We start from the raw sequence: 23,480 nt of genomic DNA on the forward strand, positions 1-23,480 counted from the left end.
CTGAAGCTGGGTCAATCCAAAGCCAGGAGCCAGGAGCTTCCTCCAGGTCTCCCACGTCAGGGCAGGAGCCCAAGCACTTGGGCCATCTTCCACTTCTTTCCCAGGCCACAGCAGAGAGCTGGGTTGGAAAAGGAGCAGCAGGGACTCGAACCAGTGCCCACATGGGAAGCGGCACCACAGACTGAGGCTTGGCCCACTGTGCCACAGCGATGGCCCTGGATGGGGGCATCTTCACCACCACGCCAGGCTCCTGTTCCTGTACTGATTTTTTCAAATCTATTTATGTTGCTAGCACTTCTGGATTTAGAGTGGCTCCATTCTGAGACTCGTGGCCTTGGCCACTGTGTTGAACAGCACAGGGCCAGAGCCTAAGCCCTTTCTGTGCAGTTCCACGCAGTGCCAGCCATGTACCAGCCCACGGAGGGGTCTCTAGCTGACCAGGCAGCACGGGAGCACTGTTATCCAACCTCCCAGCTGCTCTTCCCTTTGGAACTGGCTCTGCTGTGTGTCTTCTGTGTTCTTGGGAGCTCCTTAGAGAAGAAACGGTTTGCTCCATTTCTTTTGAAACTCTTATAGTACCTAGCACCAAAGGTTCAACCATGCGTTTAGCAAATGTTCACAGCGACCCACTGTGTGCCAGGCCCCTGGGCCTCCCAGGGTGAGGTCAGAGGCCCCCCGACAAGAAGAGCAAGGAGCAGCCTGGGGCAGGAAAGACCGTGAATTAAATGACTAGTTGGGACGAGAGCCTGGGGGTGACGAAGGCTGGGGGTGGGGTGGGGTGGGGGACCAGACTTGAGGTGGTGGCCCTCTCAGCCAGCGTCACGCCAGCTGGACGTGAGTCAGCGCTGAGTGCGTGGTGGGGGCAGGCTGCAGAGAGCACGCAGCAGGTGTTCTGTGAATTCCCGTGGAACGGCTCCTGCTCTTCCTTGGCCCCTCTCAGAGACCTCTCTCCCTGGCTTTCTTCATAGGCTTGGGCCAGTCCCTGTCCAGTGCACCACAGCCACAGGCCTTGCCCGCGGCAGCCGAAGATGAGGGGGACAAGCTGGAGACCAAGCAGGTGGTCCTCATCGACAGCTCCTACCTGTGCCAGTTTTGTCCCAACAAGTTCAGCACCTACTTCCAGCTCAAGTCCCACATGACCCAGCATAAGAACGAGCAGGTAGGTGGGTGCCGGGCGTGGGCTCCACGATCGCCCCAGTCATGGCGGGTGGGTGCCACCCAGGTCGTGGGTGCTGCCTGGCAGGCGCCAGCAGTCAGCCAGTCAGATCCTTTTCCTTAGGATCCCCAGTGGGGGATGATGAGATTCAGGTAGGACCACCTTGGGGCGGGTCACAGAAAGCTTTCACCCGCGCTGGCTCGCACAGTCGGAACGTTTGTTCTCTCACGTGGCGAAAGTGCTGGGCGAGGTTGACGGCCCAGCAGCAGGGACCTGTGTCTTTGCATCTCTGGTCTCGGCCATCTCTGCTTTGTCCTCTGCTGGTGCCTCACCTGTGTCCTTGCATGGTGGTCCAGGCCTGGTACTACCCACGAGCAAAAAGGGGTCATCTTTTCTGTGTCTTTTGGGAGGGAGGAGATGTTTCCTGGAAGCCCGCTGCGGATCCCTCTTCCCGGAGCCAGTGCATTTCTCTGTCACTTAGGCACACATTAGTGTGCTGCAAATACTGTGATAGAGAACTAGCTCAAGGGGGTTTCTTTCTCCCCTGTCATAAAGAAGCCCATGATTAGGCAGTGATGGCCTTGTGTAGCAGGTTAGATATGTTATCATGGACTCACGGTTTTTTTTAGCTGTCTGCGCTACCATTCATCCTCAGGGTTGCAGAATGGCTGCTGTATCTCTTTCTATCACATCTGTATTCCGATCAGGTCAAATGCCAAAAGCAGAAGGAGTGATGCTGTCCCCAAAGACTGCTCCCTATGTATCCTTGGCAAGCAAGGGGCCAGCAGCTGCTCCAGGTGTGAGGGAGCCAAAGGGATTGAGAGTTGAAATCCGGCAGGTGGCCCCCTGGGGATAGCAGGGCTCGTCTGTTAGGAAGGAGGAGTGTGTAGTGTTGTGTAGACAGCTGGGAGTCTACACTGCGTATCAAAGTACCGTTTTCAAAATAATAAAAACGTACAAAGGATACTCCTAACGGGAGTCAGGACTCCACTTTACTCGTTAGTGGGGGAAGTTGAAGGAGGACAAAGCCGGTTGAGTGGAGGACGTGAGTGCTTGTCTACACTATGGGTGACTCGGCGGGGGAGAGAGGAAGCCTGGAGTCTGCGGAGTTAGAAGCAGTGGGGTCGGTGTCCTCGGACGACAAAGCCTGTGCCCTTGGGGTTACCTCCTCCACCTGGCAAAAACCCATGACGCCCATCGGTGACACCTTAGGGGCAGGTGCTGAGCTGGGCCAGGCTTGCCGGCCGGCGGCTGTGCTGCCCCTCCCCAGCCCCGACGTCTCCCCTCCAGGTGTACAAGTGCGTGGTCGCCAGCTGCGCGCAGACCTTCCCGAAGCTCGACACGTTTCTGGAGCACATCAAGAGCCACCAGGAGGAGCTGAGCTACCGCTGCCACCTCTGTGGCAAGGACTTCCCCTCGCTGTACGACCTGGGCGTGCACCAGTACTCCCACAGCCTCCTGCCGCAGCACAGCCCCCGCAAGGACAGCACTGTCTACAAGTGAGCGTCTCCCCGGGGCGGGCGGGCGGTGGGGAGGCAGGGAGGCCCGCACTCCGGGGCCTTGCGGGTTCTCATGCCCCAGGACCAGACGCCCCACAGGGGACCTGGCCTGAGGCTCGGGTCTGTGTCACCAGAGTGGGTTCTGGCCGTTGGCACTGGTGGAGGAAAAGATCCTGGCTCTCCTTAGCTTGTCCTTCAACTTTATCTTTTTTTTTTTTTTTTTTTAAGATGTATTTATTTATTTATTTGAAAGTCAGAGTTACACAGAGGAGAGGCAGAGAGACAGAGAGAGGTCTTCCATCCACTGGTTCACTCCCCAGATGGCCGCAATGGCCAGAGCTGCGCCAATCTGAAGCCAGGAGCCAGGAGCTTCCTCTGGGTCTCCCATGTGGGTGCAGGGGTCCAAGGACTTGGGCCATCTTCTACTGCTTTCCCAGGCCACAGCAGAGAGCTGGATCAGAAAAGGAGCAGCCGGGTCTTAAACCGGCGCCCATATGGGATGCTGGCACTGCAGGCCAGGGCATTAACCCACTGCACCACAGCGCCAGCCCCTCAACTTTATCTTAAAAGGAGAAAGCACCATTTCCTCATACATAGGAGCAAAAAGATTCAGTATGTATTTTTTCCAAACTAAAAAAATGAAAGATTCAGCCTTTGTTTGATCTTATTAGCTGTCAAAGTTAGGTGACAGTCGGCACAGTATACTGCTTTCTTAGGATGGGAAAGGAAGGAACAAGGACATATTTGCAAGCAGAAAATCATACAGCTAGGATTGGTTTGTGTTACACCACCTGTTGCTTTGGTTGAAGTGGAAGCTGTATTCCGATGGCTGCCGCGTGCAGGTTTTCTGCGGGGCTGTTTTTTCTGCTGTCCTTTCCCCCTTGGTGGTCTCCCAGCCCCTCTTCCAGGCCCTCCCTAGGCGATGGCCATAGCTGCGGGTATGCAACATCGATTTCGTGACTTCATCCTTACGTGTGCCACCTGTCATCTGGGGGCCACTGCTTCACAAAGCCCGGTGCGTGGTGCAGAGTTCGGGGACTCGTTCCAGTTCTCGTGTTAGGATGGCTTCTACTTTGTTGGGCACACCTGTACCTGCAGGGAATTGGCTGGTCACCTCTGTTGATGGGGCCCCCTCCCATCCTGGGGGAGGCTTCTGGGATTCACAGATAAGTAAATACCTGGAGTGTCCAGTGTGAATGCGTGGGAGGCAGGTACGGCACAGTGCTTGCTGTAATGTGATACCGCCCTGGCCCAAAAGTAGGAGGCGGGCCAGGACACCAGCTGGGCAGCCTGGGGTGGGAATGACGCCGTAGGTAACAGAAAGGGCTCCGTTGGGCAGGGTATTTGTCCCCTGTCGGCCTCTATCTTCTCATCTGTGGGATGGGATCACCTTAGTGCTTGCCCTATTGGAATATTTGTAAAGATCAAGTACGAGCCATGTAGACTCGGTGCCCGGGTCATAGTAGGGGCCCAATAAATGTGGTTGCTGCAATTATTACTATCATACTGTTTAGATACTGGTGTAACTGCGTGCAGTAGAGAACCGGAATAACTGTGGCTTCAGCAAGGTGCGAGTTGGTCTCCCACAGCAGCATCTGAGCAGGTGTGTGGCATCTTCAGAGACCCAGGCCCCGGGCCGGGTCGCCCTGGCCTGCTTTCGTGCACCTTCCCAAAGCGCTGAAGTGGAGTCTCTGTACGCCGCTATTCCTGTGCCAGATTGTTTTTCCTTTAAAAATAATACTGATTTTTTTTTTAATGAAAATTGTCTACTTTCCATACAGAGAAAAGGGTTTAGCTCTCATGAAAACCCAAACGCTGTTACCTGAAGAAAACACTGTTACCTCTGGGTCTCTGTCCTTTGGTCTGGCTCCGCGACATTTAGACACACAGATCAGGAGTCAGGTGATCCCCAGCACTTGCTGCATTTTCTGAAATGCCTGACCCCATCGTCCTGCTGCACAAGACAGACAGACGGCAAGTTCATGGCCGCCGTGTACACTGGCGCTGACGCTTCCGACACCTGTAGCGTGGCCGTGTTTGTGTTTGCACGACACAGACCCGCCTCACTCTGGGAAGCGGCTCCGCAGGATTCTGTCGCACACGGATGTGCGGTGATTTATTTAAACCTCCCTGGTTACTGGGTAATTGGGCTGCTTCCAGTTTGTCGTTATTATAAACGGTACTGCAGGGAACAACTTCAGGCTTGCATCTTTGCTCATTTGCCAGTTCCTAGAAGTGATTTTGTGGGTCAGAGACCCAAGGGGGTCCTAAAAAAGATTAATAACCCACTTCACAAAATAACCGCTCTGTGCACGTGGGGTCTCCATCCACTCTGACTCACTTCCCCATATCACAGGCGGTCTTGTTCTAGAAGTGTTCTTTCTTTTTGTAAAGCTTTTTAAAGATTTTATTTATTTATTTATTTGGAAGTCAGAATTAGAGTGAGGGAGAGACAGAGAGAGAGAGAGGTCTTCCATCCACTGGTTCACGCTCCAGATGGTCACAGCAGCCGGAGATGAGCCAGACCAAAGCCAGGATGCAGGAGCTTCTTCCGGGTCTCCCATGTGGGTGTAGGGACCCAAGGACTTGGGCCATCTTCTACTGCTTTCCCAGATGCATTAGCAGGAAGTTGGGTTGGAAGTGTAGCAGCTGGGACTCGAACTGGCACCTATAAGGGGTGCCAGTGCTGCCAGTGGCAGCTTTATCCACTACACCACAGCAGCGGCCCCCAGAAGTGTTCTTTCTAAACTTTTTATTTGAGCATAATTCCAGACTTCCAGAGAAGTTCCACAGATGGGACAGAGAATTCCCACAGGTGCCCTTTACCCAGATTTCCCGGCTGCAGGCACCGTGCCGCAGCCGACTGAGAGGGACCTGTGGACACGGTGCCCTCTCGGTGTGCATTTCCTGAAGCAAGAGTAACCTTTTACGTAAGCGCTGTGGGGTTCTCAAGATCAGGAGGTGACACAGGACAGTTCTGTTAGCGCATCTGCAGGCCCTACTCACAAGTTTCTGGTTTTCCCAATAACATCCTTTACAGAAAAAGTAGACCTTGCTTTCTCTGGCCCAGGAGCCACCCCCGGGCCACATGTCGCGTTCAGGTTGTCAAGTCTCTTTGACCTCCTTTAAGTGGGAGCACTTTCTCATGCCGCCTTTGTGTGTCGCGACCTTGGCTTTACTGACGAGTACAGACAAGTTACAGAGCGCGTCCTGGGGTTGGCATGGCCTGGTTTCGCCTGGGGCGGGATCATCAGAGGTGACGCGGTGTCCTGCTTTGTGCCCCAGCTCGGGAGGCACATGGTGTAGACCTGTCCCATCGCTGGGGACGCCACCTCGGGTGACCTGGTTAAGGTGGCGTCACTGGCAGGGCTTTTTAATTTTCGTGGTTATTGCTAAACTGCTGCACCACGCAACCTGTCTCCTCGTCCCCTTGAACCCTGGGAGATCTGTCCTGCCGCCCTCCCACCCGACTCCTCTTCCTCTCCTGCCCTCTGGGACTTTTAGTGTGTGGGCGTCCTAGTGTGGTGCCGCAGGTGCAGCCTGTCTGGGGTTTCCTGGGTTCCAAACAGGGCTCGTGTTTCTGTGTTCAGCATGATTCACCCGCCTACCCGCGACTGTCCTCGCCTGTTCCTTGTTGGAGAGGGTCCCCTTCTATCCCTTCCTAGTGGCTCCTGGCCTGGAACTGCTGTTTTAAAGGTGCTCTTGCCGTCACAGCAGTGAGAAGAAAGACCGCGTCTGGTACAGGAGTGTCCTCTGGCTCGATGATCATCTTATGTATGAGTGAAAGGCTCGATGATCATCTTACGTATGAGTGAAAGGCGGCCCGTTGGGAGCCCTATTCCACTCTGTGGCTGAGGATGCAGGGTCACAGGAGGGAGCCGGGCCCGGATCTCCTTCCTGTAACAGATTCCCACCAATGCTCCGACCAAGTTGTGGTCAGGAAAGATGTGACCCTTTGCTACTGGGGGAGACAGATCGTAGCCACGTGAGCAAATAAACGATTCCAGATAATAAGTGCTCAGAAGAAAATAAAACCGGGTGACTCAACAGAGAGTGGCGTAGGGTGGGCCCTGGGGACAACTTGAGATGGCCGAGGAGGGCCTCTCAGGAGGTGGCGTCTGAGCTGAGACAGGAAGAGAGGTTACTGCCTGGGCGACCTAGGGAGGAGTGTTCCAGGTACAGGAGCACAGGGCAAGGGTGCTGAAGTGGGATGAGCTCAGCGTGTTCAAGGAGTGGCAGGAGGCCGAGGTGGCAGAGGGTGAGGTGGGGACTGAGGACAGATGAGGTGTGCGAGGCTCAGGCTGGAGGGCTTTGCACTCCTGCTGGGGAGCTATAAGCAAGAGTGTGACTGGTTTTCGTTTTTGGTTTTTTTTTGACAGACAGAGTGGACAGTGAGAGAGAGACCGAGAGAAAGGTCTTCCTTTTGCCGTTGGTTCACCCTCCAATGGCCGCTGTGGCCGGCGCACTGCGGCCGGCGCACCGCGCTGATCCGAAGCCAGGAGCCAGGTGCTTCTCCTGGTCTCCCATGGGGTGCAGGGCCCAAGCACTTGGGCCATCCTCCACTGCCTTCCCGGGCCACAGCAGAGAGCTGGCCTGGAAGAGGGGCAACCGGGATAGAATCTGGCGCCCAAACCGGAACTAGAACCTGGGGTGCCGGCGCCGCAGGGGTGGATTAGCCTAGTGAGCTGCGGCGCCGGCCCCTGGTTTTCATTTTTTAAAAACTTTTTTAGATTTTCATTCAGAGGCAGAGAAACAGACAGATCTTCCATTCACTGGTTCATATCCCAAGTGCCCGTAACAGCTGGGGCCGGGCCAGGTCGAAGCTGGGACGTGGAACTCAGTCCAGGTCCGCCATGGAGCCGTCACCTGCTGCCCTCAGGGTGCACAATAGCAGGAAGCCAGAGTCAGGAGTCAGAACCCGGGCTCACACCCGGGTGCTCTGACGTGGGTGACGGCGTCTCAACTGCCATGCTGTATGCCCACTTGCATTTTCTTTTCTTTTTCTTTTTTAAGATTTATTGACTTATTATTTATTTTTTTGAGACGCAGAGTTACAGACAGAGGGAGAAAGAGAGAGAGATCTTCCATCTTCTGGTTCACTCCCCAAATGGTAGCAACGGCCAGAGCTGAGCTAGGACAAAGCCAGGAACCTGGAGTTCCATCCGGGTCTCCCACGTGGGTGCAGAGGCCCAAGCACTTGGGTCATCCTCTGCTGCTTTCCCAGGCCACAGCAGAGAGCTGGATCAGAAGTGGAGCAGCAGGGCCTCCATCCAGCACCCATATGGGATGCCGGCATCACAGGCAGCGGCTTAGCCTGTTGCATCACAGCAGTGGCTCCTGGTTTTCTTTTCTTTTTTCTTCCTCCCTCCCTCCCTCTCTCTCTCTTTCTTTCAAGAGTTATTTATTTATTTGAAAGAGTTACAGAGAGGCAGAAGCAGAGAAAGAGAAAGGGGTCTTCCATCTGCTGGTTCACTCCCCAGATGGCTGCAATGGCTGGAGCTGCGCCGATCCAAAGCCAGAAGCCAGGAGTTTCTTCCAGGTCTGTCATGCGGGTGCAGGGGCCCAAGGACGTATGCCATCTTCTGATGCTTTCCCAGGCCATAACAGAGAGCTGGATAGCAAGTGGAGCAGCTGGGACTCGAGCTGGTGCCCATGTGGGATGCCGGCACTGCACGTGGCAGCTTTACCTGCCCCCCCCCCCCCGCTCCCCCTCCCCGGTTTTATTTTCAAAGTCTCCCTCTGGCTGCTCTGTGGTGGATGGACCACAGTGGACACATGCTGACAGAGAGGCCAGTGTTGGGGTTACTGCACATGTCGGATGAGTGACGATGATGAGGAGGATGGAGGTAGTGGCAAGTGAGCCAAGGGGACAGGTTAGAGAATGAATTAAGTAGGATTTTGCCTGCAGGGTTGGGCCTGGGCACTGGGGGTGTGGTGGGGGGCACAGTTCCCTGGCTGCTGGGTCTCCTCCCTCACCTGCCCTGCTCCTTCTCCCCCTAGGTGTGTCAAGTGCGTCAACAGGTACTCCACCCCCGGGGCCCTGGAGCACCACCTGCAGACGGCCACTCACAACTTCCCCTGCCCGCACTGCCAGAAGGTAGGTGCTGCCGCCCCTCTTCCTGGGCCTCGGGGCGCACGCCTGCTCCCTCTCTCCGCTCCTGCACAGGGCGTGCAGGGCTCAGGGCCCGCCCCGGGGCCAATGAGTGGCCTCCTAGCTTCCCTGTGCATCATTGTCTTTGTTATTTGGGTTCTTCTTTTCCGTGGCCCCAAAGGCGCTCCCAAAAGTCTGTTCCCAATATCATCTGCCATCCAGGAAGCATTCCATATTCCATCGTCATGAAGCCTTGTCATTTGTGTAAAGTTCATTTAAATCCTGTCTGCAGGGTGCGACTGATTGACACCACAGAAGTCCCACTGATCTCCAGATTCCCCACCACCTTTTTTTGTTGACTTAATTTATCTACGGCAGAAAAGGGGCCATGGGTCCCCTGGCGTTCCCTGCAGCCTGGACTGTGCTGCTCACGTCTCGCTGGTGTGTTCAGCTCCTCATTTTCTTGCAACCCGATGCGGCACACTTTCCGAGACAGCCCTGGCTTCACTTTGGCATCATTCTAGATGTTTCTAATTATACAGCCTCATTTGGGGCTTTGGAATTTGTGGTCTGAGTAAGAGTGTCACAAATCGAATCCAAGCATTTTTACCTGAATTGACTCATTTCGCCCTCGAGGGTAGGTGGGCTGTTCCTATCCCTGTCTACAGGCGGGGAAATCAAGGCACAGAAAGATGGCCCAGCTGGGAAATGATGAGGCCAGGACGTGGGGTGGCTGGGTCTGTGCCCTTGACCGCTTCTCTGTGCTGCGTGGGTGGGAAAGAGATGTTGGCCCCTGTGTTTTCCAGTGTTGTAATACCTTCCCACTCATTTCTTTAGGGATGTCTCCATTTTTTTCCCTTTATTCCTTTACTTGTCAGTCATTCGACTCAGGCCCTGTGCTGGGGGTAAGAGCCCCCCTCTGCCCTCTGGAGTCTCCGGCGTAAGCAGAGAGCTGTAACCTGTGGGTTCAGTGCTGACTTTCACCGTGGCCAGGTGGACAGCCAGAGGCAGAGCTTGCCTTGGCTGGCAGAGCACCTGGGCATCAGGGAAGGCTTCCCAGAAGCAGTGACACCTGAGTTGGGCCTTGGAGGAGGAGGAGGAGGAGTTCTCCAGGCTGAGAGAGCAAGGCCCTGTGTGTGAGAACGCTGTCCTGGGCAGGAGCTCGGAACAGGACGTTTAGGCTGGCTGACGCGGTGGCCCTGGCCCTGGTGGACAGAAAGGGGCTGGAAACCAGGGACCCCTTAAGCTCAGAAGGTGACGGGGGAAGGGGGTGCCTGGTGAGTCTGAGCCGAAACCAGCTGCGTCTCGTTCCCTAGGTGTTTCCCTGTGAACGGTACCTGCGGCGCCACCTGCCCACCCATGGCAGTGGGGGCAGGTTCAAGTGCCAGGTGTGCAAGAAATTCTTCCGGCGGGAGCACTACCTCAAACTGCACGCTCACATCCACTCAGGTGGGTACCAGCCCTCGCCGCCTCCTTTCTCCGGCGTTCTGCCTGGCCCTCTCCTGCCACGCTCCCCGGCACCTGCCCACCTCTGCTCCTCTCCTTCCCGGCCTCCTGCTCCCCTGCCTCCCTTCCTGACGTGGGGTCCCCATCACCTCCAGAGCAGAGATGAACAGCTGGAGGCAGGTGGGGGGCTCTGGACTGTGCCCTCGGCGCTCAGCACCCTCGGACCACCCTGGACCCTGGATTCGCACCTATACCAAACCCTGTTTCCTTGGCTCCTCAGTTGAAACACTTTGACATTTTATCTTTAAATGCTTTTTATCAATTAAAACTTTTAATTAACTTTTTTTTTCATTGAAGAGTATCTAAATATTGAGGAAATTCTTGGTACAACAAAAGCATACATAATTAAAACAAATCCTCCCTCCTCTCAGATGGATAGTATTTTTGAATTTTTTTTTAAACTGTGATTTGTGGTTAAAAATATTTCATATAGGCCGGCACCGCGGGTCACTAGGCTAATCCTCTGCCTGCGGCACCGGCACACCAGGTTCTAGTCCCGGTTGGGGCGCCAGATTCTGTCCTGGTTGCCCCTCTTCCAGGTCAGCTCTCTGCTATGGCCCAGGAGTGCAGTGGAGGATGGCCCAAGTGTTTGGGCCCTGCACCCGCATGGGAGACCAGGAGAAGCACCTGGCTCCTGGCTTCGGATCAGCGCGATGCGCCAGCTGCAGTGTGCCATTCGCAGTGGCCATTGGGGACTTCATATTGCAACCCAGGAAACACATATATACACACAAAGCATATTGAAATAAAAGTTTAACAAAAGCAGTATTTTCAATGCTGTCCTGTTCAATTTTAATCTAATTTAATTTTTAAATTTATTTGAAAGGCAGAGTTACAGAGAAAAGAGGAAAAAGGGAGAGATTTTCCATCTGCTGGTTCACTCCTCAAACGGCCAAAACGGCCAGGGCTGGACGAGGCTGAAGCCAGGAGCCAGATGCTTCCTCCAGGTGTCCCACGTGGGAACAGGGGCCCGGACACATGGGAACAGGGGCCCGGGCACTTGGGCCATTTTCCACTGCTTTCCCAGGCACATTAGCAGAGAGCTGGGTCAGAAGTGGAGCAGCAGGGTCTTGAACCAGTTCCCATATGGGATGCCAGCCCTGTAGGCAGAGGCTTAACCTGTTACACCATAATGCCAGCCCCACAATTTTAATTTTTTTAAAAAGATTTATTATTTATTTGCAAGGCAGAGTGATAGAGAATCACTTCCCAAATGGCCGCAGCAGGCAGGGTTAGGCCAGGCTGAAGCCAGGAGCCAAGATTTCCAGCTGGATGTCCCACAGGGGTCCTCATTTGCTGTTTTCAGGAGCTGGATCAGAAATGGAGCAGCCGGAACTTTAACCAGGCACTCTGATGTAGGATGCTGATGTTGTAGGTGGTGGCTTAATCCACCACACTGTGGGGCTCACCCTTCAATTTTAATTTTTAAAACAGCCACCAACAGATTGTAACTTATAATTGGTAGTTTGCAAACTAGTATTTTTAAAAGATGTATTTGTTTAATTAAAAGGCTGAGTGAGAGAGAGAGAGGTCTTCCATCTACTGGTTTACTTCCCAAATAACTGCAATGACCAGGATTCTTGAACTCTATCTGGGTCTCCCACGTGGGTGCGGGGGCCCAAGGGCTTGTGCTATTTTCTGCTGCTTTCCCAGGCCATTAGCAGGGAGCTGGATCAGAACTGGAGCAGGGGCCAGCACTGTGGCGTAGCGGGAAAAGCTACTGCCTTTGGTGCCAGTATTCCATATGGGCGCCAGTTCTAGTCCTGGCTGCTCCACTTCTGATCCAGCTCTCTGCTATGGCCTGGGAAAGCAGTAGAAGATGGCTCAAGTGCTTGGGCCCCTGCACCTGTGTGGGAGACCTGGAAGAAGCTCCTGGCTTCTGGCTTCAGATCGGTGCAACTCTGGCTGTTGTGGCCATCTGGGGAGTGAACCAGCAGATGGAAGACCTCTCTCTCTCTGCCTCTCCTTCTCTCTCTGTGTAACTCTGACTTTCAAGTAAATAATAAAAAAATCTTAAAAAAAAAAAAAACTGGAGCAGCCAGGACTCGATCTGGCACTCACATGGTATGGCAGCGTTGCAGGTGGTGGCTTTACCCACCACACCACAGCACCAGCCCTTTCAAAATACTTCTTTTTTTTTTTTATTTTTTATTTTATTTTTGACAGGCAGAGTGGACAGTGAGAGAGAGACAGAGAGAAAGGTCTTCCTTTTGCCGTTGGTTCACCCTCCAATGGCCGCCGCGGTAGCGTGCTGCGGCCGGCGCACTGCGCTGATCCGAAGCCAGGAGCCAGGTGCTTCTCCTGGTCTCCCGTGCGGGTGCAGGGCCCAAGCACTTGGGCCATCCTCCACTGCACTCCCTGGCCACAGCAGAGAGCTGGCCTGGAAGAGGGGCAACCGGGACAGGATCGGTGCCCCGACCGGGACTAGAACCCGGTGTGCCGGCGCCGCAAGGCGGAGGATTAGCCTGTTGAGCCACGGCGCCGGCCTCAAAATACTTCTAATTCCCCTCCCCAAGGGTGACTTTTGTTAGTGGCCTGTCTGGGTTAGTCTAGCTTTATTTTGCATCCGGACGGCATAGTTGCTTACTTCAGCACCAAGGAGCAGCTGGTGTGCTTTGAAGAGGTTCCCTCACAGCACCTTCCGTTTCACAGCGGCGGAGTGTTCCTCGTTCCCTGTGCACGCGTCCCTGAATTCGTTCTGCCTTGGTTTGCGCACACAGTGCTCTGCAGGTTCCTTGGCAGGCTCCGGGCAGCGTTATCTGTAGTGCATATTCCTAGCCGCGCGACTGCTGGGCTGCCGTCCCCTGAGTCGGTCTGGGGGATAACGCTCTGGGGGCAGATGGTGGTGATGGTGGCCCAAAATGCTGCTCTCTGTGCAACGGAACTGGGCATTTGAAGCTGTGCAAAACAGGTGTCTGTATTTCAGGACTATTTTATCCCTGTAAGAAATAAGCAAAGCCTATGGATGGTAATTTTGATAAACATTACCAAATTTCTCTCGTTTTTAAAACTCTTATTCAGAAGTGCTATGTACTTACCGTAAAAATGGAAGCAGCACAGAGCACAAAGTGAGACGTTAGACCCCACACCGCCTCGCTGCTACTGACAGTTTGGTGTCCCCGCTCCCCACCCTCCTGCCTGCCTCTTTGGGGTTTACACAAACACACGTGGCCAGGGCTTTGCCGCAGGGGTCAGAGGTGTGTGGGGATGATGTTTTTCAACAAAAACTGGACTGGCAAGCTGTTCTACATCCTTCTTTTCCCCCTGGCAGGTTTTTTTTTTTTTTTTTTTTTAAGATTTATTTATTTGAAAGGCAGGGTAACAGAGTTCTTCCATCTGCTGGTAACATCACAAATGGTCACGACAGCCAGGTCTAGGCCAGGTGAAACCAGGATCCAGGAGCTGCATCTGTGTCTCCTGTGTGGGTGACAGGGGCCCCAGTACTTGGGCCATCATCCCCTGCTTTCCCAGGCACATGAGAGAGCTGGATCGGAAGTGCAGCAGCCGAAACGGAATGCTGGTTGCAGGCAGGAGCTTACCCTGCTGCACCACGCCAGCTCCCCCGCCCCCAGCAGTCTGTCTGAGAAGTCTCTCCAAGTCAGGGGACACAGATTGACCTTCACCTTTTTAATAACTGCGGAACATTCCGTGGTAAGGACCAGACTCCTGTAACCGACTGGGTTGGCATTTTTCACGAGTACTTTTACTCATCCCACAGGGAGATCAGAGGGGAAACAGTGGCAGGAAATCAGATCTGTCCTGGAATTGCCTTCTCTGAAGGGCAGGCGGTGGCCCCACAGATGTGCAGGTCCCTCCCTGGACTTCTGGAGGCCTAGTCAGGCGGCCCTGGGCCCCGCCAGGTCAGAGCTGCCCTTCCTCCCACAGCCCCCAGGATGGTTCAGCAGCAAGAAGACCTGGTGTAGCTTAGCGGTCTCTGGAGAACTGCCGGGCCAGGGTCTTGGCTCCCCCAGCCGCAGGGTGTAGACCACAAGCAAGTCACAGCGCCCCTCTGAACTCACCGACAAAATTGGATAATGATAAACTCTTACATGTTTTTTTTTTAAAGATGATTTACTTATTTGAAAGGCAGAGCAACAGAGAGAGAGGGAGGGAGAGACAGAGAGAAGCCTGATCTATCCACTGGTCCACTCCCCAGATACCTGCGTCAGTTCCTAGCCCCAGCTGTTGTGGGCATCTGGAGCATGAGCCAGTGCGTGGAAGATTTCTTTCTCTCTCTGCCTTTCAAATAATTCTTTAAAAACCCACAAGCAATGAGACAGACTATTTCTGCACCCCCGAACACTTCCCTAGAGGAGCTGCTGTGCCAAGGGCCCCGGGGACCCCGTGATTCGCTCTCAGGGGACCCTCGCCCTCCCTGACTGTGTCTCCTGCAGGAGAGAAGCCCTACAAGTGCTCGGTGTGTGAGTCCGCGTTCAACCGCAAGGACAAACTGAAGAGGCACATGTTGATCCATGAGCCCTTCAAGAAATACAAGTGTCCGTTCTCGTGAGTAGAGGCCACGCCGAGGGGCTGGGGAGGGGGCTGGGGGCGGGGCCCCAGGAGGACTGCCAGGGCAGGTGGCACAGAAGGACATCGGGCCCGAGAGCAAAAGGCCTCTCTCCCGTCATCCTGTCCTGGCCCCTGCCTGCCTCTCTCCCCACCCTGCTGCCGAGCGGAGGGGCCAGCACGGGGGTCCTGAGCGTGGTGACTGCCCCTGACCAGTGGCTTTGGGTTCCAGGACGCACACCGGCTGCAGTAAGGAATTCAACCGGCCTGACAAGCTGAAGGCTCACATCCTGTCCCACTCTGGTAAGAGCTCACAGGCTCCCTGGGGTAGGCAGACACACCCCTGAGGCGTCCGGTCCCTGCCTGGAGCATCCCAGCTGGCATTCATGTGGCTGGAGCCAGCTGGGGCGCTCAGCAGTGGAGCAGACACGGCCGCCCAGGCCGAGGGGGCGGCTGACCATCTGCTGGGGTGGTGCCCGGAGTGAAGGGATGCAGATCCGGAGTGGAGGGGATCAGGTTCCAGCTGGCTCCAAGATGTGGCCGGAGGATTCCTTGGCCGGGCAGGGGTCTCCTGAGCGCTCCCCACTTTCCTGTACTCTGGATAGAAGGAAATTTTCCTTTCCTTTTTTTTTTTTAAAGATTTATTTTATTTATTTGAAAGGCAAAGTAACAGAGGCAGAGAGAGAGAGAGAGAGAGAGAGAGAGAGAGAGAGAGAACTTCCATCCACTGGATCCTCCCCAGATGGCCACAACAGCTGGAGCTGGGCCAGGCTGAAGTCAGGAGCCCAGAGCTGCTTCTGGGTCTCCCACAGGGGTGCAGGTGCCCAAGGACTTGGGCCATCTTCCGCTGCTTTCTAGCCCCAGCCCCCCGGGGCTGAGTCTTGGCCTTGCTACCCTCCCCTCAGGCAAGGCGCTGCCCTTCTCTGAGCCTCCATTCCCAGGAGGCTAAGGAGCTGGAAGGCTTTTGAAAGGTGGCCGGGCGCCGTGGCTCAACAGGCTAATCCTCCACCTTGCGGCGCCGGCACACCGGGTTCTAGTCCCGGTTGGGGCGCCGGATTCTGTCCCGGTTGCCCCTCTTCCAGGCCAGCTCTCTGCTATGGCCTGGGAAAGGCAGTGGAGGATGGCCCAAGTGCTTGGGCCCTGCACCTGCATGGGAGACCAGGAGAAGCACCTGGCTCCTGGCTTCGGATCAGCGAGATGCGCTGGCCGCGGTGGCCATTGGAGGGTGAACCAATGGCAAAAGGAAGACCTTTCTCTCTTTCTCTCTCTCTCACTGTCCACTCTGCCTGTCAAAAAAAAAAAAAAAAAAAAAAAGCCCAGGGGCAGCAGCCAGCGTGGCGCCTTTGAGGAGAGTGAGTGGTGAGTGTGGCTGGCACAGAAAGTGTGGCAAGGAGGAGGTCGGGGATGAGTGGAGGGGAGCCCGGCCAGCGGCACAGGAGATTGGATGGTATTCCCAGTGGAGGCCACCGTTGCAGGGTGAGGGTCTGGGAGCCTCCCATCGACTTCCCCTCCCTCCCCAGGCATGAAGCTCCACAAATGCGCCCTGTGCAGCAAGTCCTTCAGCCGCCGCGCCCACCTTGCCGAGCACCAGCGCGCCCACACTGGCAACTACAAGTTCCGCTGTGCCAGCTGCGCTAAGGGCTTTTCCCGGCACAAATACCTCAAGGACCATCGTTGCCGCCTGGGCCCCCCAAAGGACAAGGACTTGCAAGCCCGGCGGCCCCCCCGGAGGAGGGCAGCACCCCGCAGCAGCAGCAGCGGCAGCGGTGGCGGCGGCAGCGCCAGTGGACACAAAGTGGGGACCTCGTTGCCCGACACGCTGGGGCTGGAGGAGCTGAAGGATGCCGGGACTGGGCCGGTGGCCGAGGCTGCCCCAGGGAAGACGCCCTTTGCGGAGCCAGACGCGGTGCTGTCCATCGTGGTGGGTGGCACGGTAGGCGGGGACCCTGAGCTGGTGGTGCCTGGGCACCCCGAGGGCCTGGGCTCGAACCTGGCACTGGCCGAACTGCAGGCCGGGGCCGAGGGCTCTTGTGCCATGCTCGCTGTGCCTGTCTATATCCAGGCCTCCGAGTGACTGAGGGACCCATGGTGTTCGCACCCGTGGGTCGGCCTCAAGCCAGCGTCTGGAGCCTTGCGGGCAGAAATCCACTTGGAGTGTCTGGCCTGGCCTGGCCTGCCCTCCACTGCCCCTCTGCTGCCACGGTGCCCTGTGCGGAGTGTGGCGAATGAGAAGGCCATGCTTGCATGCCCAGGGTCTGGCTGGTCTAGTCCAGGGGTCAGCCCACCCTCCTCCAGGCCGCCCTCCATGGTGGGGCGTGGTCCGGAGTCCTCTGTTGGACCTTTTCCCCACGGCTCCTCACAGATTCCCAGACAGCACTGCGATGGAGGTGTTTGGGAGGCACTCAGGTGTCACGGTTGGAGTGCAGCCGTGCGTCAGAGCTGCTTCCAATCCCAGGAGTTGCTCTGTGAACTCGGACAAGTCACCTCCCCTCCCTGAGCCGGCTCCGCATGTGTACGGTGGGGCTTGTATAGTGCTGCTTCCTAGGATTGTCATGGGGATCCGGTGTGGAGAGCCGTGCAAAGGGCTTAGCGTGGTGCCCGGGCTCAGAACGTGCTCAATAAATGTTTGATTACAACGCTTGTCCAAAGGGCTCAGACCTGAGCCTTGGCAGCTTCTTGATTAGCCCCTAGGTGGCAGCACTTGAAGGCTGATGGGTCCCACGGCCCTGGTACATGGAGAGGTCACAAAGGGGAGCAGGTTTGACGGCCCCTGAATGGTTGTTGCAGAGCGTGATCGACGAGACACCCAGGGGTGTAGTCACCTGTGAAAATTCAGGGTCCCCGAGCTCGGACTTGAACCTGAAGCCCATTCCAGGCGGGCCTGCAGGGGGCCCTCAGTGCCCGCAGCTCCCACAGCCCCCACCCCCAGCAAACCAGGCTCTTGGGGAGGCAGGGAAGAGTAGTGGGACTTTGGCCCCTGTTGACCCACTTTATCTGTTGCAGGAGAGGAGGCTGAGGCTTGGAGAGGGGCCAGGGCAGGACCCAGCAGAGCAGTCAGGCTCAGGGTGATGACCAAGCTCCCCTGAAGGCCGCATGCCCCGCAGGTAACTGTCTTGGGACCCAGGGCTGGAGCTCAGAGCCAAGCCCCACTTCCATGTCCTCAGGAAAGGTCAGATGTGGTGGGAGGGTGAGGGCCATATGCACTTCTGCCTGAAAAAGAGGCCAGGACGCCTGCGTGGAGGGGGTGTCGTTTGAGCCGGGCCTTGGCACAGAGTGGTGGATGCATGGGTGGAGGAGGGACTGCCAGGTTCAGAGCAAGGCACCAGCAAAGCCCTGGAGTGTAACAGTGCAGGGGCTGTTGGGGTCTGGGGATTTCAGAGGAGGACGTGGGTAAGGCCATCACTGATTCTTCACGCCTCCTGCACACGATGGGCACTGTCCCAGGACATTTACGCCACGTTGCTGCAACCTGTCGTGAGTGCGTTTCCTCTTCTTGTTTCACAGTTGCCCGAGTGGAAGCGCAGAGAACCAGAGCTCTGTGCCCAAGTCACACAGTCAGTCAGCCAGGGCTGGGGCTCAGGCCAGGGCAGCCTGCTCCACTTCGTTCTATTGAAATAGGGATTGGTGTTGAAGCAGAGAGAGCCTTGAACATTGAGTTCAGGAATCTGAACTTTCCACATTATGGAGGAATCAAGGGAGGTGATACACACTGTTTAAAACTGTGACGATGACAAATGGAAAATGTTGAAAGTAGCATTTGGGTTGCTTCTGCCTGTCACTGTCCTTGTACACCCGCACTTACTGGGGCTGGTGAGAGTGGACACTGAGTGTGCACCTGTTCCACGTGCTGAGCGAGGAGCCACTTTCTTTTTTTTTTTTTTTTTACTTTTTGACAGGCAGAGTGGACAGTGAGAGAGAGAGAGAAAGGTCTTCCTTTGCCGTTGGTTCACCCTCCAATGGCCGCCGCGGCTGGCACGCTGCGGCCAGCGCACCGCGCTGATCCAAAGCCAGGAGCCAGGTGCTTCTCCTGGTCTCCCATGGGGTGCAGGGCCCAAACACTTGGGCCATCCTCCACTGCACTCCCTGGTCACAGCAGAGAGCTGGCCTGGAAGAGGGGCAACCGGGACAGAATCCGGAGCCCCGACCGGGACTAGAACCCTGTGTGCCGGCGCCGCAAGGCGGAGGATTAGCCTAGTGAGCTGCGGCGCCGGCCCAAGGAGCCACTTTCAATCCCACTTTGCAGCTGAGGTGGAACATGCAGCAGGGAAGAGGCAGAGCCGGGCCGCAGCGAAGGGACACGTCACGATCGGGGTGAATGTTCAGCAGCCACAGGGTTAGACAGCGGGGGAGGAGGCTGGGGCTCTATTTAGGTTCCCCTAGCTGATCCCTTCCTCGGTAGCACATGGGGAGAGTTGAGGCTCAGAAGGGGGAAGGCCCTTAGCCGAGGGTCACAGACAGAGCTGCTCCAGGCCCCCAGGGCCCTCACAGAGCCCAAGGATGCTGGATGGGAGGGCGGCCTGGGTACCTGGGGTCCCACTCTGCCCCCAGAAAAATCACGGACTTGGGCGTCAGACAGCTGGGCTGGAATCCTGGCCCCTCCCTTTCCCAGCTGTGTGACAGCAAGTCACCTGACCTCTGAACCTGTTTCCCAGGTGAATGGGGAGAGTTACAGGGCTTTCCTGATGAGGTCATTGTCCCAGGGCGGGGATGGTCCAGAGGAAGCCGACATCACAGCTTGGTGTATGGGCTGAAGCCAGGCAGCGAACCCGCTCTTCAGCACTCATGATGTTAGAAACACATGAGCCAACGTTTCATTTTATTTATTTGTTTTCACCTTTATTTGGAAAGCACAGACACAGAGAGAAATCTTTCATCCACTGGTTCACTCCACGAATCCCTGCAGCAGCTGGGGCTGGGCCAGGCTGAAGTCAGGAGCCTGGAATTCAATTGAAGTCTCCCCCATGGGGGCTTGGGCCATCATCTGCCACCCATCAAGGTGGCAGTAGTCCAGACACAAACAGCAGGTGTTCTGATAGACGATGTGGTATCCTAAGAGACACCTCAACCACTGTGCTGAATTCCTACCCTGAGCCAACATTTAAAAGTAGGAAATTTTTTTCAAAGATTTATTTATTTATTTGAAAGTCAGAGTTACACAGAGAGGAGAGGTAGAGAGAGAGAGAGAGAGAGAGAGAGAGAGAGAGGTCTTCCATCTGCTGGTTCACTCTCCAATTGGCAGCAATGACTGGAGCTGCGCCGATCCGAAGCCAGGAGCCAGGAGCTTCTTCTGGGTCTCCCACGCGGGTGCAGGGGCCCAAGGACGTGCTTTCTCAGGCCACAGCAGAGAGCTGGATCGGAAGTGGAGCCGCTAGGACTTGAACCGGCGCCCATATGGGATGCTAGCACATTAGGCCAGGGCGTTAACCTACTGAGGCACAGCGCCGGCCCCTAAAAGTATGAAATTTAACATGCAATGCAGTGGGGAAGCTAGAGATGTGTTCCCTTTGTGTCACCCTAGGTTGGAGGCGAGAGCAGTAAGGTGAGACAAGTAAACAGAGAAGGTGGGATAATAACCCGAGCAGTATATGCAGACTTACTATGTTCCTGCACTCTCGAAATAATTGGAAAATGGAGTTAAAAACGTGGACATTGCACATAAAATCTGAGTTTTACTGAAAAATGGACTAACTGGCAAAGTGGGGCAGCTGGGCCCGTGCTTAAAGTTTCTATTTACTGTCCTCTTTTCGGAAAATGCAGAGAGTAATTTGTTTATTTGAAAGTCAGCGTGATAGGAAGGGGATGGAGAGGGAGATCAATCTTCCATCCACTGTTTGACTCCTCAAAAGCCTACAATAGCCAGGGCTAGGTCGGGCCAAAGCCAGGAGCCAGGAGCTCCATCTGGGTCTCCCACATGGGTGGCAGGGGCCTAAGAACTTGGGCTATGATCTGCTGCTTTCCTGGCTGCATTAGCAGAGAGCTGGATCAAGAAGCAGAGTATCCAGGAGTTGAACCGGCGCCCATATGGGATGCTGACATTGCAAGTGGTGGCCTACCCTGCTCTGCCACAGTGCTGGCCACGTAACCCTGGAGCCTGAATCAGATTATGCCACTTTCCTGTTTAAAACCTTCTATAGCTTCGGATCTCTCCCCAGACAAAACCCAATGGCTTTCCTGTGGCTCTCAAAGCTCTACATGATGTGATCCCTTCCCTATTCTTCAGCCTTGTCTCCCATCACTCTTTCCTCCTCTGCACTCCAGCTACTCCTACCCTCTTGCTGCTCCCCTATCACTTGGACTCATTCCTGCCTCAGGGCCTTTCCACATGCAAGTCCCTCTGTCTGGGCTTCCTGCCTCTGTTCACCTTTGTCCAAAAGTCCGTTCCTGAAAGGCCTCCCTTAGCCAATCTGAAGTAGCCCCGCCCCAGTCAGTCTCTAGTTCCTTACCCTGCTCTGCTTTTATTCACCACCCTTGGTTTTTGTACACAAAACCATCCCTTTTATTCCAGAACACATCATGTTCTCACTTAATGAGAATAAAATCTTCTGTATGCACCTACTGCCAATACGTTTTCAAAGGTTCAGATTTTAACAAGTAGAAGAGACAAATTCACCAGACAAGAGATCATAAATTACTTTGGCTGAAAAAAATCTTAAAAAAAAAAAAATCTGGCTCAACATTTCCCTTGCAGGTTTCTACATGTACTGTATATGTGGTGAGTGTGTGTGTGTGAGTGTGCATGTGCAAACAGCGAGTATTTTATAAAGGAATGGAGTATGGTCTAGCCTACTTTCCACAGTTATGTAGGGACTACAATGTTCTTTGCTAGCAAAACAAGAGGTGCGGCCGGCGCCGTGGCTTAACAGGCTAATCCTCCGCCTTGCAGCGCCGGCACACCGGGTTCTAGTCCCGGTCGGGATGCTGGATTCTATCCCGGTTGCCCCCTCTTCCAGGCCAGCTCTCTGCTATGGCCCGGGAAGGCAGTGGAGGATGGCCCAAGTGCTTGGGCCCTGCACCCGCATGGGAGACCAGGAGAAGCACCTGGCTCCTGGCTTCGGATCAGCGCAATGCGCTGGCTGCAGTGGCCATTGGAGGGTGAACCAACGGCAAAAAGGAAGACCTTTCTCTCTGTCTCTCTCTCTCTCACTATCCACTCTGCCTGTCAAAAAAAAAAAAACAAACAAAAAAAAAAACCAAAAACAAAACAAAACAAAAAAAAAAACAAGAGGTGCAAGGTCTGCATTCCCCACCAGCTGGATGCAAAGTCCCAAGAGCTTCCCGCAGAGTGAAGCCAGCCTGGGGAAACCTAGTGGTGGAAGAATGCAGGGACGCTGGTAGGTGATTCCAATTCAAGAAATGGTCTTGCAGCTGCAGGACAGGGATTCTCTCTGGTCTCAGGCCTGTCTGCTACTGGATTCTGTATGTCCTGACCCAAGTCCTTAACCAACACAAAACTGGATGGCAAAGACTTCCTTTGCACAGAAGTCTGACCGAGAGCATTGTCCACACCTGTTCAAAGTTGGGGTGGAATTTCCGCACCTAAGGTGCCGTATAAATGATTAGATGTCTCAGCTGAGGGTACAGTGACAGCACTGCTCTTGTGTACTGATTCCCTAGATTTGGGGACACCTTTATCATTGGTAAGTCACCATCTAGACCCCAGAAGGTAGTATTTTCTCCATCTTCTATTCCAGTGTCAGGTGAAGTGTCTGTTAATTTTTCTGTCTTCACTGATACAGATTCGACCTCATGCAAGACGTGTGGACACCCTTCATCCTGGGTAAGATGCTCATTTTGGGTTGTTAACATTCATTTGCCCCTCAGCTGTTCTGATTGACACATAACTTCTTCAGATGCAGCTGCTGGATATTTCTTTATTGTTTTTTGTCCCATTGCAAACAAAAAGGCCTCACTGGTATGTAACTTTAGGCAGTGCCTACAGCTGCCTAGGAATTGTTTGGTCAATATTTGTTGAATGCATGGATCACAACAGCACTTCGAGGGAACAAGGCCCACTTGACCTGTCCCCTGTCCCCTGCTCCTACGCCAGGGAGGCCAAGGGCAAGTCTTCCCCCATAAGAATCCACCACGTAGGCTGAGACCGGCTGGTTCAGGGTCCTGGGAAGCGGAGTCTGATGTGAGGGCACCTTCTTTGTCTGGAAGAAAGATCAGAGACTATCTGGGACAAATGTCTGAGGCGGTGGCTTGGAAGTCTCGGTTGACAGAGCAGGTGTCCTTGTGGCCCAGGAAAACAGGTTGGACCAGTTTTGTCTCCTCTGGAGAGGGAGAGGGAGGAGTGCAGGCAGCAGCTGCTGCTGCAGGTGCTCCCCAACCCCCAAAGCTCCCAGCAAGTGACCCCCTGTCCCCCACCCCGCGGTTTGTGAGGCCTGTAGGGTGGTGATCCGGGAGCCTGGCGGGGTGGGTGGGACCTCTGTTTGCTCAGGGTGCCTGGTGTGGACTCTGGCACAGAACTCTTCAGAGTGCAGGCCGAGGCACAGCTGCACGGCCCAGGGCCCTTCGTGGAATCCTGGAGAATCCCAGAGAGGGTCTGGGTCCTATCCAGGTCTCGCGGTCTCATGGTGGGAAGCCAGGCCTCCCGGGTCACTGCCGCCTCAGCTCCATCACTTCTGGTTTAACAAATATGTGTGGAGCACCTGCTGTGCCGGGCAGAGTTGACAATGCATTGTGAGCAAAACAAACGGTGATCTCCGAGGTCCCATGGGGG

The 23,480-nt window shown here is 55.0% G+C and overlaps 1 protein-coding gene across 1 annotated transcript in view; it reads left to right on the forward strand.

The window, feature by feature from the left end:
* Positions 1-17,389, forward strand: part of ZNF341 (zinc finger protein 341) — a 40,741-nt gene extending 23,352 nt beyond the window's left edge. The window contains exons 9-15 of the mRNA XM_062204047.1: positions 969-1,159; positions 2,447-2,655; positions 8,656-8,752; positions 10,063-10,195; positions 14,647-14,758; positions 14,991-15,061; positions 16,279-17,389. Coding sequence (XP_062060031.1) covers positions 969-1,159; positions 2,447-2,655; positions 8,656-8,752; positions 10,063-10,195; positions 14,647-14,758; positions 14,991-15,061; positions 16,279-16,832 — 1,367 coding nt within the window. The 3' untranslated portion in view covers positions 16,833-17,389. The remainder of the gene's footprint in view (positions 1-968; positions 1,160-2,446; positions 2,656-8,655; positions 8,753-10,062; positions 10,196-14,646; positions 14,759-14,990; positions 15,062-16,278) is intronic.
* The last annotated feature ends 6,091 nt before the right edge of the window (positions 17,390-23,480 follow it).

This window comes from Lepus europaeus, chromosome 10 (assembly GCF_033115175.1).
Source record: "Lepus europaeus isolate LE1 chromosome 10, mLepTim1.pri, whole genome shotgun sequence".
Lineage (NCBI taxonomy): Eukaryota > Metazoa > Chordata > Mammalia > Lagomorpha > Leporidae > Lepus > Lepus europaeus.